We start from the raw sequence: 22,065 nt of genomic DNA, 5'->3' as shown, positions 1-22,065 counted from the left end.
AGTGCGCACTAAGTCATCAGAACACAAAGCTGTTCTGTTCAGTTGTGCCAAGAACTCACCTCCTGCACCACCCACCCCGACTGCCAAGCCAGCAGCCCTCACGATTCAAACCCTCCTATGTAAGCTTCAAGCAAGTCATTTTTAAAGCAGATTTCCATTAAAAAAGAAAAAAAGGCTTTGGATGATCAACACAAGACCAAAATCAAAAGAGAAACCACAATGTAGAATTTTTTAATTTTCTTTTTAAGAAGCAAAGTCTAGCAACTTTCAAGTTACAGACAAAATGATAAAAGGTGTTGACATTTTGAGACCAAAATAATACCTTACACGGTTGATTCTCTAGACCCAATCTCACTTCCTTGTACTGAGGACATGCTAGTGGAGAAAGGAGAGTAAGCATGAGATGGGTTCCTAGGAAGCTCTGCCTCTTGATTTGGTTTTGGCACTGAGCCCGACACTGCCTTGCACAAAGTATCCTCAAGCACTTGTTGCGACAGACGGCCCTGCATGGCACAGCCTGCCTGCCAGGCCTCTTGGAGCCCAGCCATGCTGGCCGGCACTTGGTCAGTTTCAGGCGGGGCAAAGGCAGTGATGTCTATTCCTCTAATGAGCTGTTGAAAATAGCGCCTGATGGAAATAGTGTCCTTGGTGGGGACTGGGGGGCACACGCTGCCCTCCAAGAGTCTCTCCATCTCCCCCTTGAGCCTTTTATACTCGCGGAGAAATTGCACTGTGTTAGCATGATGCTGCAGGAGCATCTTCATCTGCTGGTAAAGCTTTAGAGGGGCTTCAAGTTCCCGGGCAACCAGCTGTAACTTCTCCAACTTGGAGCAGTGCTCACTCTCCAGTTGCTTTTTCAAGGTGGCAATCCGACGTTTGATGCCACTGAGCAGGCTCTCTCCAATGGCATCGATCATGGCCAGCGTGTCAGCGGCGCTGGTAGAGAGTTCCCTGATGAGCTTCTTCATGTCCTGTGGAGGCAGCATGAACATTTCTTAGGAAAGACCTTTAGCATTCAGGCTTGGGCACCTGGTTGATGGCATTGCCTCTTCTCCTCCACTGAACCAAGAACTCCTTAGGCGTGGTGCCCACTGCTAGCTGCTAGCCTACTACCCTTTTTTCAGCTCTTCCCTACCAAAGAACCCTGATTCTTCCAGCCAGTGATGTGTGGGCAGCTAAAAATACTTACATTCATTTCCTGCTTTCCTTGTAGTTCGGGGTGACCCGGCGTGCAACAGAAGCAGAAGTCTGAGTTATTGGGTGCGGCTTCTGGGAAAGCTGTCTAAAAGTAGACAGATGATTTTGGGACAAGTCTTGATCCTTCCCCTTTCCCCTGCCAGTACCTGGGGTCAATGCCCCATGGAGCAGTCTCCTGGTAACCTCGTGCTGACAGGACCACACACGGCAAAGCTGAGAGAAGAGGGCGGAGCATCATGGGGCCACTAAGTTGGCATTCTTGACTTCCTACCTATGGGCATTTCATTAAATTAAAAAAATACAGTATCTCTAATTTTTAAAAAAAGCTACAGCTTGTGAATTTCTATTACAGTCAAATGTACACCCTTACTAAAAGAATACCCAAATGGAAGGAGTTACCTGAATATTTGGAAGGGAATGAAATCACAAAGCATCCATTGTGATTTTGCTAGAAAAAGTCAAGGTCTCTTACTCTGGACTCTCCATGACCTACAGGGCCCTTTCCCTGTCTGGTCGGCCTGTCCTGCAGCTCATCCTGTCAACCTCAGCTCTGCATCACCTCTGCGATCAGGTCTTCCCTCAGGGGAGAAAGCATGTAGGGGAAACACTGTAGAGGCACTCGGATGGTGAAGTCAGGCCGACCCTAGGTGTACCTGTGGCTCTTACATCTGAATAGTCCTGCATCTTGGATTCCTGCCTTGAGAAAAGGAGATCATGGGTGCTGAAGAGAACTAAATGAGATGATGGATATATAGTGCCTAACACCAGACCAGCATGTAGTAGGCACTTAACCAATTCATCTTCCATAGGATGAAGAGATTCTTCCATTCTATTGATATATGTTTCTATAGGTCTCATATATGTCACCGTGGCTCACAACAGTACAATATAAAACAATATGCTAACATTACGCACAAGGTTTGAAATAATGTGACTCTCCACCAGCTGAAGATTCATCAAGAATCACCGTTTCCAAAATCATATTTTTTGTGTGAATTGAATTTTTTATTAGAAAAAATGCCATATTTTATAGATCACCATTTATGAGAATCCTACCAAAACACTACAACAAACTGGCCTTGAAGAGAAACAGCTCAGTGACAGAAAACTCAAAATACTATACCTTTGAGGAGCCTGCACCCAGGCTAATTGAAAATCAACACACAACTCCCACCATACCACACACAAATACGAACAGGTTATATAAGTAAGCCATGATTTAGAAAACACAGTGGAAGAGGAGGAACACACCCACACATGTATCTGTGTGCATGTTTTCCTTAAAAACATGTAACAGGGTTTCCTTCATTTTACTCAACTCAAAGAAATTCTTTGATCTAAAATTATTCCATGTCTAACATTATACAAAAGAAATACCATAAAGCAAAAGTTTGCATTTTCCTGGGAGCTGTCCGTTCCAAGTAAGAAAATGTTACTTGACCAAAATCATACTTTTTAAATTACCAATTTAGCTGGTAAATCCCATGGACAGAGGAGCCTGGCAGGCTACAGACCATGGGGTCACAAAGAGTTGAACACAACTGAGGGACTTCACTTAGTTTAGGTTAGCTTAGCTTAGCTTAATTTAACTGGTAAGTAGATTTGCCTACAATCCTTTTTCATCATGAATTGCTTGCCTAGTGTGTGTTTAGATGTGTTGTTTGGCCCATCAGACTAGTCTTGGGGGCAGCAAAAACAGGCATAATAAGTATACAATATAATCTCATGGTACTAGCAAGTGCTCTGGGAAAGAAGACAAGGAAGATAGGGCAGGAGCAGGGGCAGTGGCAGAGGGTTGAGGGAGAAGGTGGCTCTCGATTCGGGGTGGTTTGCAAATACATCTTGGAGAAACTGACTTCTGAGGAGAGGACTGAATGATGGTCAAGCAATGGGCACTTCCGAGGGAAAGATTTTCCAGGCAGAAAGGCTGGAGATGGCGCCACGGATGTGTGAGGAGTAGCTGGGAGACTAGCTAGGCTGAGAAACGGAGCCCTACTCTGAGTGGAGGTGGAGAGGCCAGTGGGGGCAGGCAATGGATTTATTCATAGTTTGATGGACCCATCGCTAGTTGGGGATTTTGAATGGCATAATCTAAAACACTGAAGGATCATTTTAGCTACTAGTGGAAACAGAGTGAGCACGAGGAGACCATGTGGGAACCACTGGAGTGTCCAGACCAGTAGTGATGAGAGAGGGCATGAGACATGGGAGAGGTAGGCGATTTGGGGAAGTGGCATGGATTGTGGGTATGGGAGTAGACCTTGGGACAGATATCTGGGTTGGTGATAAAGCTGTGTGGTCATCAGCAATAGGGATTTTGAAAGCTGAATGACTAGTGATGGGGAGAGATTATTTACAGAGGGCCAAGCTGAGCTGTAGGGCACCCCCGGATTTCTAGATCTGACAGGGTGGAGGAACATTGAGCAGGAGTGGCTGGATTAGTGTCACAAATTGGGGAAACCAGGAAAGGCTGGGGTCGCAGAGGTCAATTTACTCCAATCCAAAAAGTGTTACTGGCCATGGGAATGAGTGCTTTCTGAGATGCTGACTCAGGCAAGAGAGGAAGAAGTGAATAAAGAGCAGGTCAGTGATTTCATTTGTATCCTTCACCCACTTGGGTCTTTTAAAATTTTAAATATTTCTTTGTATTTTCTTTGAGTTTTTTATTATTAATTTGGTTGTTCTTTAGCTCCCCAAAAATCTTAGAGTTCTGTAACATACAGGGAATATTAAAATGCTACAAATTGTGGATTGTTTTACACCTATCAAGGGATCTATTTTCTGATAGATATATGTAAAATGATGTGCTTTCTGATAACTATTTTACCCTTTATATAGAGAACAGAGTCACAAATGCCAAATAAATAAATAACAGATTTCTACACCTTATTCATTAGCTGAATGAATCATTTGAATTTCTGTCTTTATAAAAAGGAAAAGGTGATGAGTAAAAAAAATTTTTTTTAATTTATTTGTTTATTTGGCTGCTCTGTGTTTTAGTTGCTGCGTGCAGTATCTTCAGTTGCAGTATGCAGGATCTAGTTCCTTGACCAACGATAAAACCCTGGACCACCTGCATTGGGAGTTTGGAGTCTTAGCCACTGGACCATCAGAGAAGTTCTGAGTAAAATTATTTTTTAAAGGGACAGCAAGTCCCACAAAGTTCACAAAAGAACAAGCTTGCTTATTTCTCCCAACCCTGAATCTCATTTAAAATACAATTAGCTTCTCCAATCCATGGAGAGGTGGTTTTCTCAAGTGAGCACAGAAGTGAGATCAGGAAGGCAGCAGAGCCTTCCCACTCAGCTTCTATGATGGGGTCATCTCTCAAAACTATTTGAGTTCGTTCTTCACCATTGAACTTCAGCATAACATGATCCTATTCCTTTAACAGAACCTGGATACTAGTGACTGACGTATCTGTTAGTCAAACCAAAGCATTTGTGAGCAAAAGGAGCATAAATTCATTTTGAAGAGCCTTTGACCTGTTCACCATTGGACACCTGGTGTCTAGCACCCAAATGGCACCCAAGAGATATGAAGCCACAATGAATGAATGAGGAGACTGTATACTTTCTCTACCAATAATGTTATATGCTTACTAGCATCCAATAAACCCAAATTTTCAAAATATCCTTTAAGTTCTTAAAACACCTTTATTGGGTATAATTGACATGGCAAAATTATACAATTCAATAACTTTTGAAACATATTTAATGTTTTGAAGTCATCACTACAGTCGAGATAGCGAATTTGTCCATCACCCCCAAAAGCTTCCTTGTGTCCCTTTATAATTTTCTCTTTCCCACCCCTCCTCAACCTCCCCTACTCAAATAATTATTGATTTTTCTTCTATAAATGTATGCTAGTTTGCATTTTCTAGAATTTTATATAAATGGAATCATACCTTTTTGGGTCTGGTTTCTTTCAGACATGAATTTTCAGGTTCATTCATGGGTTATTGTAGGTATCAATTTTTCATCCTTTCACCTGTTTGGATCGTTTTCAGTTTTTGTCTATTACAACTATAGGTGCTGTGAACACTTGAGTACAAGTCTTTGTATGCATATATTAGGTTGATGAAAAACTAATTACAGTTTCATGTGAAATGCTGGGCTGGATGAAGCACAAGCTGGAGTCAAGATTGTTGGGAGAAATATCAATAACCTCAGATATGCAGATGACACCACCTTAATGGCAGAAAGAGAAGAGGAATTAAAGAGCCTCTGGATGAAGGCTCTTTAAGCATGATAAAATAAACAATAAGTAATGTTATTAGCAAAAAAACATAAAGTGAGAGATCTGCATTCAGTTCAGTTCATTTCAGTTGCTCAGTTGTGTCTGACTCTTTGCAACCCCATGGACTGCAGCATGCCAAGCTTCCTTGTCCATCACCAACACCCGGTGCTTACTCAAACTCATGTCCATTGAGTTGGGGATGCCATCCAACCATCTCATCCTCTGTCATCCCCTTCTCCTCCTGCGCTCAATCTTTCCCAGCATCAGGGTCTTTTTCCAATGAGTCAGCTCTTCAAATCCAATGGCCAAAGTATTGGAGATTCAGCTTCAGCATCAGTCCTTCCAGTGAACATTCAGGACTGATTTCCTTCAGGACTGGTTGGTTTGATCTCCTTGCAGTCCAAGGGACTCTCAAGAGGCTTCTCCAACACAATTCAAAAGCATCAATTCTTCGGCGCTCAGCTTTCTTTATACTCCAACTCTTACATCCATACATGACTGCTGGAAAAACTATAACTTTGACAAGATGGACCTTTGTTGGCAAAATAATGTCTCTGCTTTTTATTTTTATTTATTTATTTATTTATTTATTTTTGTCTCTGCTTTTTAATATGCTGTCTAGGTTGGTCATAGCTTTTCTTCCAAGGAACAAGCGTCTTTTAATTTCATGGCTGCAGTCACCATCTGCAGTGATTTTGGAGCCCCCCAAAATACAGTCAGTCACTGTTCCCATTGTTTCCCCATCTGTTTGCCACTAACTGATGAGACCAGATGCTATGATCTTAGTTTTCTGAATGTTGAGCTTTAAGCCAACTTTTTCACTCTCCTCTTTCACTTTCATCAAGAGGCTCTTTAGTTCTTCTTCACTTTCTGCCATAAGGGTGGTGTCATCTGCATGTCTGAGGTTATTGATATTTCTCCTGTCAATCTTGATTGCAGCTTGTGCGCCATTCACCCCAGCATTTCTCATGATGTGCTCTGCATATAAGTTAAATAAGCACAATGACGATATACAGCCTTGATGTACTCTTTTCCTGATTTTGAACCAGTCTGTTGGTCCATGTCCAGTTCTAGCTGTTGCTTCTTGACCTGCATACAGATTTCTCAGGAGGCAGGTCAGGTGGTCATCTGGTATTCCCATTGCTTTAAGACTTTTCCAGTTTGTTGTGATCCACACAGTCAAAGGCTTTGGCATAGTCAATAAAGCAGAAATAGATGTTTTTCTGATATTCTCTTGCTTTTTCAGTGATCCAGCAGATGTTGGCAATTTGATCTCTGGTTCTTCTGCCTTTTCTAAATCCAGCTTGAACATCTGGAAGTTCACAGTTCACATACTGTTGAAACCTGGCTTGGAGAATTTTGAGCATTACTTTGCTAGCGTGTGAGATGAGTGCAATTGTGTGGTAGTTTGAGCACTCTTTGGCATTGCCTTTCTTTGGGATTGGAATGAAAACTGACCTTTTCTAGTCCTGTGGCCACTGCTGAGTTTTTCAAATGTGCTGGCATATTGAGTGCAGCACTTTCACAGCATCATCTTTTAGAATTTGAAATAGCTCAACTCGAATTCCAACACCTCCACTAGCTTTGTGTGTAGTGATGTTTCCTAAAGCCCACTTGACTTCACACTCCAAGGTGTCTGGCTCTAGGTGAGTGATCACACCACTGTGGTTATCTGGGTCATGAAGATCTTTTTTGTATAGTTATTCTGTGTATTCTTGTCACCTCTTCTTAATATCTTCTGCTTCTGTTAGGTCCATACCATTTCTGTGCTTTATTGTGTCCATCTTTGCATGAAATGTTCCCTTGGTATCTCTAATTTTCTTGAAGAGATCCCTAGTCTTTCCCATTCTATTGTTTTCTTCTATTTCTTTCCATTGATCACTGAAGAATCAAATGGGTATATCTTTCATTTTCTCCTTTGCCTTTACCCTCTCTTGTTTTCTCAGCTATTTGTAAGGGCTCCTCAAACAACCATTTTGCCTTTTTGCATTTCTTTTTCTTGGGGATGGCCTTGATCACTGCCTCCTGTACAATATCACGAACCTCCATCCATACTTCTTCAAGCACTGTGTCTATCAGATCTAATCCCTTGAATCTATTTGTCACTTCCACTGTATAATTGTAAGGGATTTGATTTAGGTCTGCATTAAAATGATGTATAAAATAACCACATTTATTTAAGAATGTATTCCAATATCAAATAGCAAATTTCAACAATGCAAAACTGAAATTACTTTAATGTATTTTCTTTTCTCTTGGGTTTTGAAACCTAGAAGTGGAAGAGCTGAACCAGTTTTTTAACTTTTTAAAAAATTACTGAATTGATTTCCAAAATGTTTGTACTATTTTGCATTCCCAGCAGCAGTGTATAAGAGGTCCTTACCAAGAGTTCCCCTACATCCACACAAACACTTGGTTTGGTCTATCATTTCTCATAGGTGTGTAGCTGTATCTCATTGTGGTTTTCATTTGCATTTCCCTAATAGCTGAGAATCTTTTCATATACTGTTTGCCATCTGCATAGCTCATTTGGTGAAAAGTCTATGCAAATATTTTGGCTATTTTAAATGAGTTGTTTGCTTTCTTTTCTTTTCTTTTTTTGGCCACACTCTGAGGCATGCAGGATCTTAGTTCCCTGACCAGGGATCAAACCTGTGCTCCCTGTATTGGGAACGTGGAGTCTTAACCCCTGGACTGCCAGGGAAGTCCCCAAGCTGTTTGTTTTCTTATTGTTGAGTTTTGAGAGCTCTTTATATATTCTTTATCTTTTATCAGATATATTTTTACAAAGGTATTTTTCTCCTATGTTTTCTTCTACACATTGTGTGGTTTTAGTTGTTATATATAGGTCTACTGTCTATTAATTTTTGCATATAGTGTGAAGGATGGATGAAGTTTTGTTTTTCTTTTCCTTCCTTTTCTTTCTTTGTTGCTATTGCTGTATACAAATTTTCAATTGTTCCAGTACCATTTGTTGAAGAGGCTAGTCTTTCTCCACTGCATTGCTTTTGCAACTTTGTCAAAACTCAGGTTCAATATATGTACACATTTGTTTCTGGATACTTTATTTTGTTCCATTGTTTTATTTGTCTGTCTTTATGCCAATACCATGCTCTTTTGATTACCAGAGTTTTAGATTAATTGTTGAATTCAGGTAGAGTTAACCCTGCAACTTTATTTCAAATTGTTTTGGTTACTCTATAACCTTTGCTTTTCCACATGAACTTTAGAATCACCCAGTCATTTTAAAAAAAAGTATGCTGGGATGTTTATTGTGATTGCATGAAATCTGGTGAAGTATTTGGGTAGAATTGACATCTCAATAACATTGAGTTTTGCTATGCATGAAGAGTATATATTCCTCCATTTGTTTACTAATCCTCTTAATTTCTCTCAGTAATAGTTACATCATGTTGCTTCTTCCTTTCCTATCTGAATACTTTTATTTTTCTTGCCTAGTTGTACTGGTTAGAACTCCAGTACAATGTTAAATTGCAGTGATGAGAATAACATCATTGTCTTATTTCTGATCTTGTTGGGGGTGAATATTCAGTGTTTCAAGATTAAGCATGATGTTAGTTGCAGGTTTTTACAGATGCCTTTTATTATTTTCTATGTTGTGGTATAATGGGAAATATGTGGCCTTTGTCCCTGGTTCCTGATACAGAGCTCCTAAAATTCTTGGAATTTCCTGAGTGATAAGTATGGATTTTGTTATTCATAATAAGCCCTTTTCAAAAATATATGAGATTACTAATCAGGTGACTCTTGGTGGGTCCCTAGATAGCTTCAGGATGGATCCCTGGTTGCCAGAAAGACCAAATATGACTAGAGAGTTGGAACTTTCAGCCCTACCCTCAGTCTCTGGGTTTTAGCCCTACCCTCAAACTCTGGGTTTCAGCCCTGCTCTCAACTCCGGGTATAAAACTCTGAGGAGAGTAGAGGAATTAGAGATTGAGTTCAATCACCAATGGCCAATGATTTGATCAGTCATGCCCTACATAGTTGGGGAAGGAAATGGCAACCCACTCCAGTATCCTTGCCTGGAGAACTCCATGGACAGAGGAGCCTGGTGGGCTGCTATCCATGGGGTCACACAGAGTCGGACACAACTGAAGCGACTTAGCATGCAATGTGTGCATTGGAGAAGGAAATGGCAACCCACTCCACTATTCTTGCCTGGAGAATTCTGTGGACAGAGGAGCCTGGTGGGCTGCCATCTATGGGGTCGCACAGAGTCAGACACGACTGAAGCGTCTTAGCAGCAGCTGCAGCCTTACATAATGGAGTCTCCACAAAAAGCCCTTTTAGAAGGGGTTCAGGGAGCTTCCAGTGAACACACTGATATGCTGGGAGGACAGGACACATGAAGTCATGCAAGCTACCCCTCTAACTACCCCACAGCGCTTACCTTGCCCTGTGTATCTTTTCTGTTTAGCTATTGCTGAGTTATATCCTTATAATAAAGAGGTAGAAGCAGTAAAGTGCTTTCCTGAGGTCTGTGAATCATTTCATGAATCATCAACCTGAAGAGGGTGTTGTAGGAAACCCAAGTTTATAGCCAGTTAGTCAGAAGTACAGGTGGCAACTTCAGACTGTGACTGGAGTCTGAAGTGAGGGTGGTCTTATAGGATAGCCTTTAACTTGTGAGGTCTGTATTAACTACAGATGGTTAGTGTCAGAACTGTTTTTGGACAATCAGTTTGGCCTCTGAGAACCAGAGAATCTGAGATATTACTAGATTGCTTAGTTTTATCAAATTAATATTGAATTCTTTCAAAGAAGTTTTCTGTCTACTGAAATCATATGATTTTTCTTTTGTTATTATAGTGAATTATGTTGATTGTGTTTTGAATGTTAGTACTGTATTCTGGAGATAAAGCTCCTTTTGCTTGTAATGTTAGACCTCTCATATATTTTTGGATATGATCTACAAAATTTTTAAATGAGTTATTACATCAGTGTTCATAAAAGATATTGGTTGTAATTTTCTTTGCCTGGTTCTGACTTTAGAAATATAGGTCCTATAGAAAGAGTTGGGACAAATTCCCATTTCTTTAATTTTCTGGAAATTTGTGTATATTTGTTATTGCTTCTTCCTTAAATGTTTGGTTGGAATCATCAACAAACCTATATGGGCTTGGAGTTTTTACTGCAAGAAAGTTTTTAACTACAAATTTAACTTCTTATAGACAAATGGCTATTCTTATAACATTTCTTCTGGAAGAATTTTGATCATTTGTGTCTTTCATGGAATTTAATCTAAATTGTCAAATTTATTACCATAAAATTGTTTGCAGTTGTCCCTTATTATCTGTTGGAGCCACTCCTCAGAAACCTGAAGAGTGATGATGTCACCACACAAAGATGTGATGAAAAGGGCTATTACATAATGAAGCTTTCTGAAGGAGAGCAGGGCAGCTTCCAACCAGGTCTGAAAATAGCCTTGGAGAGCAGAGAAAGCAGATTGGTTTGGAATTTTTATGGTGGTTAAGAGCTGTGGAAGGTTCCCACAGCTAAGCTGGGCTTTATGTGGTTTGAAATCCTGCAGGTGTCAAAGAAGGAAGCACTTAGGTTTGCTTATCAGCATTTCCAGATGTCAATAAGAAGGGGAAGAGGGAAAAGGAAGGCTTTAAAAGCTGTGGGCAGTTTAACATTAAACACAGAGTTTGACTATTGTTATTTTAAATACCTATAGAATTTGTAGTGATGTTACCTCTCTCATTCCTGGTTTTGGCATACCGTGTTCTCTCTCCTCTCACCATCTCTATTTCCTTGAGTAGTCTGGCTAGAAGTTTAATTTTGTTGATCTTCTTGAAGAATTAGTTTTTGGTTTTATTTATTTATTTATTTATTTTCTCATTGTTTTTGGTTTTCTAGCTCATTTTTTTTCTGCTCTGTCTTTATTATTTCTTTTATGCTGCTTATTTGGATTACTTCACTCTTTCTTTTTGCACTTTCCTAAGGTGGGAGCTGAGATCAGTAATACCAAGTCTTATTATTTTCTAATTTAAACTTCCCACTAAGTGCTGCTTTAGTGGCACCCCATAATACTGATATGTTTTGCTTTCATTATTATCCAGTGCAAAATACCTTAATCTCCATTTTGGTTTTTCTTGGACCTATGAGTTAATCAATACATGTTATTTAATTTCCAAATAATAGATTTTCCAAAAATCTTTATGTTATTCCTTTCTAATTTAATTCTGTTGTGGTCAGAGAAACTCAACATTTGAAAAGCTAAGATCATGGCATCCAGTTCCATCATTTCACAGCAAATAGAAGGGGGGAAAGTGGAAACAGTAACAGATTTTATTTTCTTGGGCTCCAAAATCACTGCAGATGGTGACCGCAGCCATGAAATTAAGACATTTGCTTCTTGGAAGGAAAGCTATGACAAACTTAGACAGCATACTAAAAAGCAGAGACAACTTTGCCAATGAAGGTCCATGTAGTCAAAGCTATGGTTTTTCCAGTAGTCATGTACAGATGTGAGAATTGAACCATAAAAAAGGCTAAATGCCAAAAAACTGATGCTTTTGAATTCCCCAGTGGTGCTGGAGAAGACTCTTGAGAGTCCCTTTGTTAGCAAGGAGATCAAACCAATCAATCCTAAAGGAGATCCACCCTGAATAGTCATTGGAAGGACTAATGCTGAAGCTGAAGCTCCAGTACTTTAGTCACCTGATGAGAAGAGCCAATTCATTAGAAAAGACCCTGATCTGGTAAAGATAGAAGGCAGAAGGAGAAGAGGGTGACAGAGGATGAGATGGTTGGATAGCATCACTGACTCAAAAGACATGAGTTTGAGCAGACTCTAGGAGATGGTGAAGAACTGGGAAGTCTGGTGCACTGCAGTCTGTGAGGTTGCAAAGAGTTGGGCATGACTTAGCAACTGAACAGAGAACATACTTCGTATAATTTGAATATTTAAAAACATTAAAAAATTTTTATTTAGTTATTTATTGGTTGTGCAGACTTTTCTCTAGTTGCAGTGAGTGATGGCTACTATTGGTTGCAGTGCCCGGGTTTCTTATTGCAGTGGCTTCTCTTGTTGCAGAGTACAGGCTCTAGGGCATGCGGGCTTCAATAATTTCAGCTTGAGGGCTCAGGGGTTGTGGTTTCCAGACTCTAGAACACAGGTTCAATAGCTGTGGCACACGGGCATGGCATGTGGGATCCTCCTGGATCAGAGATTGAACCCATGTCTCCTGTACTGGCAGGACTATCCTTTACCATTGAGCCAACAGGAAAGCCCTAAATCCTTTTAAATTTGTTGATTCTTGTTTCATGGTCTATCTTGGCGAGCTGTGTGAACTTGAGAATGTGTCCTGCTGTTGTTGGGGGGAATGTTCCATAAATGTTAGGCCTGATTAAAAACGTTGTTCAAGCTATATATTTGCAGAATTCCTGCATACCTGTTCTATCAGTTATCAAGAAAATGATATTGAAAATTATGGATTTGTCTATTTCTCCTGGTAGTTTTATCAGTTTTTCCTTTATAAATTTTGAAGATTCCTTATTAGATGCATAAACATTTCAGACTGTTTTTATTCTCTTGATTAATTGATCCAGTTACCAAAATGAAATTACCTTCTTTCTCCTTGGTATTAATAATATTATTTGGCCTGAAATCTTCTTTGCCTGATATTAATAGAGCCACTCTGGCTTCTTTTGACTCATGTTAGCATGACATGTCTCTTTCCACTCTTTCACTATGAACCTATTTGTGTCTTCATATAAAGCACATTTATCCGCGTTGGATCTTGATTTTTTTTTTTCACTCTGATGAAAGCCTTTTTAATTGGAGTGTTTAGACCATTTTCAGTTGATGTGATTATTGATATGGCTAGATTTGAGTTTTATCATCTTGCTATTTGCTTCTATTTGCCCAATCTGGTTTATGTTCCCTTCCTCCTCTCTTTCTACCTTCTTTAGGATTAATTGTGTATCTTTTATAATCCTATTTTATCTCCATTGCTGGCTTATTAGCAATAACTCTATTATTTTAGTGGTTGCTTGAGGGCTTATGGACTTCCCTGGTGTCTCAAATGGTGAAGAATCTGCCTGCAATGCAGGAGACCTAGGTTTGATTCCTGGGTTGGAAAGATCCCCTGGAGAAGAGAATGGCTATCCACTCCAGTATTCTTGCCTGGGAAGTCCCATAGATAGAGGAGCCTGGCACACTTAGTCCATGGGGTTGCCAAGAATCAAATACAACTGAGGGACTTCCGCTTTCTTGAGGGCTTATAGCACACGTCTTTAACTTATCACAGTCTACCTTCATCTGACTTCACATATAGTATAAAACCCTTATCGTGCTGTACTTCCATGATGTCTCTCCTAGGCCCATGCTATTACTGTCATGTACTTTCCTGTTACATGTAATGAACGTCACATTACGTTGTTATTTTTAAAACAGTGAGGTATGTTTTGAAAGACTTAAATAATATGAAAACAATCTTACATAGTTATGGTTTTCGTTGCCATTTCTGGTGTCCTTTATTCCTTTTAGATTCAGATTTTCCTTCTGCCTGAAGGACTTTCTATAACATTTCTTATAGTGTGAATCTGCTGGTTATGAATTTTTTCAGCTTTTGCATGTCAGAAAGTGTTTTTATTTTGTTTTCATATTTGAAAGATATTTTAGCTAGATACAGAATTCTAGGTTGACATTTTAAAACTCATATTTTAAAGATTTTTCTCCACTTTCTTCATGCTTGGATTGTTTCCAACAAGAAAGCAGATGTCATCCTTATTTTTATTCTTCTGTGTGAAATGTGTGTGTGTATTTTCCCCTTTGGCTGCTGTTAGTATTTTCTCTTTATCACTGGCTTCAGCAGTTTGACTATGATGTACTTTGGTATAGTTTTAGCCATATTTATTTTTCTAGGTGTTTGTCAAATTTCTTGGATGTGGGGTTTTTTTTAATAGTTTTCATCAAGTTTGGTAAATATTTGACCATTATTTTTTAAAATATTTTTCCTGTCCTTCCCCCACCCTGTCATTTCCTTCAGGGACTTCAATTACTCAAATATTGGGACACGAAGCTGTTCCACCTCTAAGTAATTTTGTTTTTTAAAAAAATTCTCACCTCTCTCTGGGTTTCATTTTGAGTAATTTCTATTGCTATGTCTTCAATTTCATAAGGCTTTTCTTCTCAGTGACTAATCTGCTATTAATCCCACTTAGTGTATTTTTCATGACATTGTGGTTCTCATCTCCAGAAATTTTATTTGAATCTTTTTTATATCTTCTTTGTCTCTAACTTTTTGAAATATGGACTACAATTACAATAATTATAATTATAAATATAATTTAGCAACTGAAAAACAACAACAAATTATTATTTTCATTATGGGTCATATTTTCCTGCTTCTTTGCTTGCCTGGTAATCTTTGATGTCATACATTGTGATTTTTTTACCTTGTTTGATGTTGTATATTTTTACATCCCTATAAATCTTAATATTTTGAGAGGATACAGTTAAGTTACTTGGAAAAAATGATCTTTTAGTGCTTGCTTCCCTGGTGGCTCAGATAGTAAAGAATCTGCCTGCCAATGCAGGAGACCCGGGTTTGATCCCTGGGTTGGGAAGATCACCTGGAGAAGGGAATAACTACCCACTCCAGTGGTCTTGCCTGGATAATCCCATGGACAGAGGAGCCTACAGTCCCCGGGCGTTGTGAAGAATCGGACATGACTGAGTGACTCTTTCACTTTCACTTCATTATTTGTTAGATGAGTCTGGAGCCATGCTCATTCTGGGACTAAGACTTCCTGAGGACTCACTTCAATGTCTCATGATTTACAAGGTTTTCCAGTCTTGTTAGTGGGAACAGGCTTTGTTCTGATTCTGTTTGAGCTCCAAGCACTGCCCTCAATCTTTTCCTGTGGAGCCTTCCGCGGCATGAGGGAATTTTCTCACAGACAAGAGCTGAGCTCTGTTGAACCCTCCCAGAAGGCTCCCTGCAGATCTCTGGTTTGTCTCTCTGTGCCACACTCTCTTCTCTGGACTCTGTCCTATGCACTTGAAATGTCTTGACCGCCCCCCCCCCCCCCCCAAGAGGCTCAGTTCCATTTCCTAAACTCAAAGAATCTGCCAGGCTTTGCTTGGGTTCCCTCTTTCTGCCCTTTCAAGCTCTCTCAAGGCGGTAAATTGTGGCAACCGTAGAGCTAATCTTGTGTATATCCTGTCTCTCAGAGATTAGTATCTTTTATTGCCTGAGGTCCAGTGTCTTGAAAACTGTTGTTCCATATATTTTTGTTTATTTTATTTTTCCATAAGGGAGAATAAATTCAGACTTTGTTACTCTATGTGGGTCAGATGAGGAAATAATAAAATCCAATTTTAACCAATATTTGGTATTTAGAAGAAGATCTATAAAAGTCAGCCATGATAGACAGAGATATTCTGGCCCAATCCCCCTTTCCAGAGAGGACTTGCTGCCTGTTGAGGTATGACCAGCCTCCAGGTGTCAGATCCTTTGGGATTTCTGTGCCCTTCCCACATCAGCCTACATTTGGAGGCTGAGCAAAAAGGCCTACAGTCGCCTGCCCATTGCAGCTCAACATAGGGCGCTCTGATGGGCAAAGCTGGATCAGGCATTGCTTGTCAGTCCTGTGGTGTAGTTTACCTTCTCCTCTGTTTCATCTACCTCCTCCTACTGTTACAGAGGGCAGTCTTGGATATCTTGTACCCCAAACTCTGTCTCAGCTTATGCTTCCAGAGATGCAACCTGTGATACCAAACGTTAGGTGGCTAGTGTGGCCCAGTCCCCAGCAGCCTCTGCCTTGGCCATTCTACAGATGTCCCTTCTAAAAGCTAAAGTTTAAAATTTGTTTCTCAAAGACTATCTAGTCTTCAGTCTGTGTGTGTATGTGTGTGTGTGTGACTTAGAAAAGTTTGTTCTCTTGACAAATGTATCCAGAGATTAATTCCTAATATCTAAGTTTCGGTGGGGTGGGGGGAGTCATAAAATAAGGAAAATAAACCATAGAAGCTAGGATGCATCTTACTTAGTCATCTTAAAAGAGTAAAGTGAAGTGGAAAGTCACTCAGTCATGTCTGACTCTTTGCGACCCCATGGACTCTACTGTTCATGGACTTCTCCAGGCCCAAATACTGGTATGGGTAGCCATTCCCTTCTCCTGGGAATCTTCCCAACCCAGAGACGGAACCCAGCTCTCTCACACTGTAGGTGGATTCTTTACCAGCTGAGCCACCAGGGAAGCCCAAAAGAGTAAAATGGCCATTAAATGATCATTTTGGAATCCCTTTAAGCAAACAGAATTCAACCATTTCTCAACATGCACATTTCAAAACTTGACGTATTTCAGAACACACTTAAGGAGACTCACTCTCTAGAGAATTTCTCCCTCTTATTTAAATACTGCTTTTGTCAATGTAGTGTCCTCAAGAGAACAGCAATCGTTTGAGTGGAAGCCAAACATTGCCCTGCTGTTGGAGAAAAGACCTGAGCCATATGAGCCATACCTGCACTGCCTGTGCCGTGCTCTCAGATTTCTTCAGCACCAGCTGAATATCCATAGCAAAGTTCACTTTCCTCTCTGCATAGGCATCAGAAATCTTGGCTACTGGGTGAGACTTGTGGTCCCCAAAGAGCTTGCATATTCCACATATTGGTTCTTCATCACTTAGGCACATCTGATTGACAAAAGAAAAGTCAATGACCCTTATTGCCCTTCTTGTTCCAGTCCTACACACTCAGAACCTTTAGTAACCTCAGGCTACTGACATTCTGAATGTGTTCTTAAGCAGATATCAAAAATCAATTGCACAGGAGGCTTGATGTATGGAAGACAGAGGTGGGGGTAGTACTAGGATGCTTGAATGGTAATTTAGTCAGCACATACCACACTTGGTATTTCTTGGACTCCTTATAATGACCCTTTGATTTGGATAGTATTGTGTCCATTTTACAGGCGAGAAAGCTGGTAAGTCTCCAAGTTGCTAAATGATTTGCCCAAGGACACACTGCCTTGAAGGGATAGAACTGGGCTTAGAAGCAAAGTCATTTCCGCTTGGCCAAGCCAAGGGCTGTTATAAAGACTAAATATGATGCATAGAACATGCTTGGTATGCAATCTGGCACTCAGCAGACATTATACACATGGTAGCTACTGATAATATCATAAGGACCTCAATAAAGGTGACCTTGCTTCAGGCTCAAGATAAACTGGCCTATTTTAGACGAAATGGATTGAGTAGGACCCTCACTGTCCTGCTGGCCCCTTCACTTGACTAATGAGAGCCTTGGAATGAAACCTTATGAATGAAATGAAAACTTACTAGTGAAAAATTGGAATCTCAGAAAGAGAGGTTACTGCTGAGGGTGAGACAGAACCATTGAGAATTTGTCATAAATGAAACTGATTTTTAAAGGCAGAATTCAACAAGAATGCCAAATCACATTGTATTCTCTTGAGTCCTCTTAGTGGCCTGAGCTAGCCTGCCCCAAACATGCCATTTATGACCTTGTACGAGGAGGGGTGGCTGGAAGAAGCAGAGCAGAAGCTGATGGATCTCAGAACAGCCCAGGAAACTGGCTGAGGGTGGCAACTCCCAAAGAAACCCTGCCTTCTGAGGACAGACCCTTGATATTCTGCCCTAAAGTTCTGGGGGCCCTGGAGCTATGAAGCCTTCTCTCAGAGCTACATCTATGCGTTAGGAGTTGTCTGCAGAGCTTCAAACTAGAGCCAATTTATAAAGACTCAGGAAAACTTTTGACCTTCTCCAAGGAAATCACTAACTTAGTTCATCCCTGACCATTATTAAAGCAACCTAAACCTGGTGGTTGGTGCTGCATAGTCTGTGAAGCATGGAAACGGCCTCATTCTGTCCCTCCAGGGTTGGTGGGCAAATCAAGCAGGCTCAAGGTTGTGTATGGGCTTTGTCAACTATGAAGAATGAAAGCTAAAGTGGTGTTATGTCTGATTCATATCTGAGTTGTATCTGACATGGGGTTCATCCTAAAGTTATTACCAAAGGGGTAAATTACATGTGTCAAATTACCTGTGAAGATCTCTTAGCTGGGAAACATGGAATTAGAGTGGGGTACACATGGTTTTATTTAAATCACACTGTAGACATGTGTGTATAAACGTATAACATGTACAGCATCATAGAGAGTAAAGAGTTCATATGGCATTTTGTATAAAAAACTCATGCTTAAAATTAAACATCAGAGTCATACACAGCTCTTCAAATGGCATGTGGCCAAAAGGAGGAACGGCAGATTCCTGGTCCCATCTTACCCTACCCTCTCTCTCTGCATGATCATGGGTAGCTAAATTCTTACAGATCTGACTGTCATGCAACTTCTTTGTAACTATGTGAGCCTGTCTATCTGTGGTCCCTTAAATCTTGCTGCAGTTTACCTGACTGAATACCACACACACACACCAAACCCTGGGCTCCATCACTAAGAATGAAGGTAGATTTGGTATGTGCATTTGTCTGGAAAGTAATCCTCTACTACACTCCTGAGCAAATATCTGATTTCAACAATAGACTGCTGAGTAATTTGACAGATTGGGTAGCTAAGCAAGAATAAGATAAAATTAAAAGTGTGATTGAATACCAGATTCACACTTTCTCCATGCTTTTCACATGTCTGAGCAAGTTGATTTTGCTCCTTGGTGCGAAGCGTCTCAAGTTCTTCCTTAAACTTCTCCAGTATGTTTTCAGCCAGGATGTTCCTCTGCAATCCGTCTGTTCCCCTTCCCCTCAAATAAATGACCTAAAACACAGAGCCGGCATGAGCTTGTGGCAAATTCCCATCATCAACTGTGACATTGTCATGGGGAAGGATGAGACACCGCCCTTCCTGCACATAAACACCAGTGAGTGGGAAGTTAGCCCAGGCCACCCCTCCAGGCTTTCAAAAGGAAATAACTGTGAAGACTCCTCATCCCTGTAGAATATCTCCTCCTGCTCCAAAGCACTCTCACCGGAGCAAGTATGTGCACTGTCTACAGAGACAATCACAGACTCCATCAGATGGAGCAGCAACCTGCCTTCTTTGAATCTGTGAATCTTGGTTAGCACCTGCTCTGTCTCCTGGGGATGCTTAGGCCAGTGGGAAGACAGACCTTCATGAAGGACTGTATGGTTGGATGCATAGGGGAGCACAGAGAAGGAAGGACTAAATCTCCTTGGGGTGACAGAGGAGAGCATGACTGGAGTCTCAAGAAAATGCCTAAATTAAGCATTGAAGACCAAAGCCGATTAGCCACATCTTGTATTAACTGTGTTCTGATGTTCTGGCATCTGGGACTTGGGATGACATTTCCCATTGGCTAGCCAGTTCCCAGAGACAGTAAAGGATTCGCCTGGGGAGATGCATTTTACATGTAAACTGACAAATCTGTGGTCCACACCCCAATCACCTCCTTTATATTTGCTGTTCCCCTACCTGCTCCCCTAGCCATCCGGGGCCAGATACTAGACATCTAGAGGCAACCGCATGTCCCAGAGGCCGCTGAAATTGTTCAAGCTGGCCAATCCTAAACCTTCTCACCATACCTTACCTGTTTTCTTCCTGCAGAAACCCAAACAAAGGGCTTTCTTGTCCACATTTCCTCCATCCCCCTGTTTCCTGACCCACTCTGATTTCCACATGTGGCCCACTGTGATGTGGTATGGCCCCTCCTCTTGGGGTCTATGAGTTACAAGGTATTTTTCAATGGCAATCATCTCCTGATCTGTTCGTCTTGTCATACCCAAATAAGAACAAGGAAAAAAAGCCAACGCTACATGCCACCCTGAGGTACCATCACAGTCCACTCATCTGTCAATAACCTTAAATTCCACTGTTTAATAAACTTTCATTAAGCACCTACCATGCTGGGAATGTGATAGCGAACAGGACAATGCACCTGGCCCTACCCTCAGGGGTTTATATACTAGAGAGGGGGATAAATGCCAAACAACCAATGTGCTAGCTATATCCACTGATTTCCAACTAGACAATCTAAACCCTTCTTGGACCCAGTTGTCTCTCCTGCAAAACTAACCCACGGTAAAAGAAGTCTTAACAGTCTCTTGTGCCTGTGTGTGTGTGGGAAGCACATGGGGTGAAGGAAATGTTCTAGATGTTGGTCTAGGTGGGGCTTATATGGAAATATACATATGTGCTTTATTGGGATAAAGTGTAGCTCAGATGTCCTCAATTTAGCAACTAAACAACAACAACAAATACCTCAGATGTGAGCATCACACACTTTACTGTGTGTATTTTATATCTCAAGGGAAAAAAGAGGTGGGTGAACGCAAACATCGTGACTTGAATTTTCAGCCTCGGTTTCATTATCTGCAAACAGAAATCCCAGCCCATTCTCTTTATAAATGCTTAGATTCCTATTTGGGAATATGCATTAAAGGAATTACTGTCATTATTATTACAGTGAATTTTCAGTTACTTCTTTGAAAAGAAGTGCCTACTTAAGCTTGGGGAGGGGGTTCCATAAAGTGAGCACTCTTAAATTTAGAGATTATCTTGCCCGTAATCCTGATATGGTAAATGTTAATATATTTTTTTTCCAGATTGTCCCTCTCTCTAGACCCAGAAGCTGGGCTGCTCAGCCCTCCTCAGCCAGCATACCATTTCCAAAGGGATTACACCCTGCTCAGAATTTCCCTGGTCCCTCTGGGAAGAGAAAAAAAAAATCTTTAAAGGGGCCAGTCCTGGGTTTAAACCCCAGGCTAGCCATCACTGCAAAACGAAAAGCATAAGTAAATCTAAGCATCTGGTGTTTTTGAACTGCTGCCCCCACAGCTCAATACACACACTCTCACACACAACCTCCTCACTGGCACCCTAGCCCCCATATTCAGTTGATTACCATTAGAGAGCCAGCACCTGTCTCTCTAATCGGCCCACCCTCTGTCCCTACTGACATCGAATCCTACATAACTTCCCTCTTCCTGAAATCCATTCATTTTATATTTTCTTCCTTCCTTCCATACATACCCAAGGGACCTGGAGAAACACCAATCACAGTACTTACATGCCACCTGGGGAGAGAAACACCACACAAGTCATTGTCCAACAAGTTTCCATGAGAATACATACTGCAGTAACAGTACAGTTTCAACACCAGTGCTGTATGACCTTTTCCAGGTTAAACATTTCTCCTGGTCCCATTGCTTAGAGGACAGCAGACAAAGAAAGCCTTTTGCATGACATGTAAGACCTCCTTCAACATGCCCTGACCTGCCCTCCTAATGGATGCCCTAAGTGCCCTGGCAGCTCCCACAACCCCACACCAAAGCCTTCTCATTTACTAACCAACTCTAAGCAACCTGGCTGCAGGCCCCCCTTTGGGCCCTCGGTATCTGCCATCCTCTCTTCATCTGCCCTGTTGTCTCTCCCCAGCTGTCAGCTCCTCTGCGATCTTCTGTGTCTCCACTGCAGGGCCTCTCACTGTACAGAGAGCCACTGGCTCCTCCAAGGACATGTCTTGTCATCTCTGTATCCCTGGGATCCTGGCACAGTGACAAGGCCCCTGGTAGGTGCTTGAAAATGTCCCCCTACCCCAACACATACTGAATAAGTGAAAGCTGGTGTATTGTATCTCTTGGTGGTTCTGTTAGAACCTTCTAAC

General features: G+C 41.0%; 1 protein-coding gene across 1 annotated transcript; it reads right to left on the bottom strand.

Moving 5' to 3' along the window:
- Nucleotides 1-323: 323 nt before the first annotated feature.
- LOC136176310 (tripartite motif-containing protein 54-like) lies at nt 324-21,591 on the bottom strand. Its single transcript, XM_065946494.1, has 4 exons — nt 21,469-21,591; nt 19,041-19,199; nt 16,934-17,104; nt 324-971 (listed from the first exon to the last, which is right to left on the bottom strand). Exons 1-4 carry the CDS (start codon nt 21,529-21,531, stop codon nt 324-326), a joined length of 1,041 nt encoding a protein of 346 aa, XP_065802566.1. The 5' UTR covers nt 21,532-21,591.
- Between the last annotated feature and the right edge of the window lie 474 nt (nt 21,592-22,065).

Source organism: Muntiacus reevesi, chromosome 10 (assembly GCF_963930625.1).
Source record: "Muntiacus reevesi chromosome 10, mMunRee1.1, whole genome shotgun sequence".
In the NCBI taxonomy this organism is placed as follows: domain Eukaryota; kingdom Metazoa; phylum Chordata; class Mammalia; order Artiodactyla; family Cervidae; genus Muntiacus; species Muntiacus reevesi.
Note: the sequence above shows the minus strand (reverse complement) of the source record. Positions and strands in the feature narration are given on the sequence as shown.

What these genes read in the sequence shown, in the direction of transcription:
- LOC136176310 (XM_065946494.1), bottom strand. Translation starts at nt 21,531, where the DNA reads ATGTATTCTCATGGAAACTTGTTGGACAATGACTTGTGTGGTGTTTCT. An exon ending in ATGGAGAAAGTGTGAATCTG is followed by an intron (nt 17,105 to 19,040) that starts GTATTCAATCAC and finishes TTTGTCAATCAG; the next exon opens with ATGTGCCTAAGTGATGAAGA. An exon ending in GCACGGCACAGGCAGTGCAG is followed by an intron (nt 972 to 16,933) that starts GTATGGCTCATA and finishes CTGCCTCCACAG; the next exon opens with GACATGAAGAAGCTCATCAG.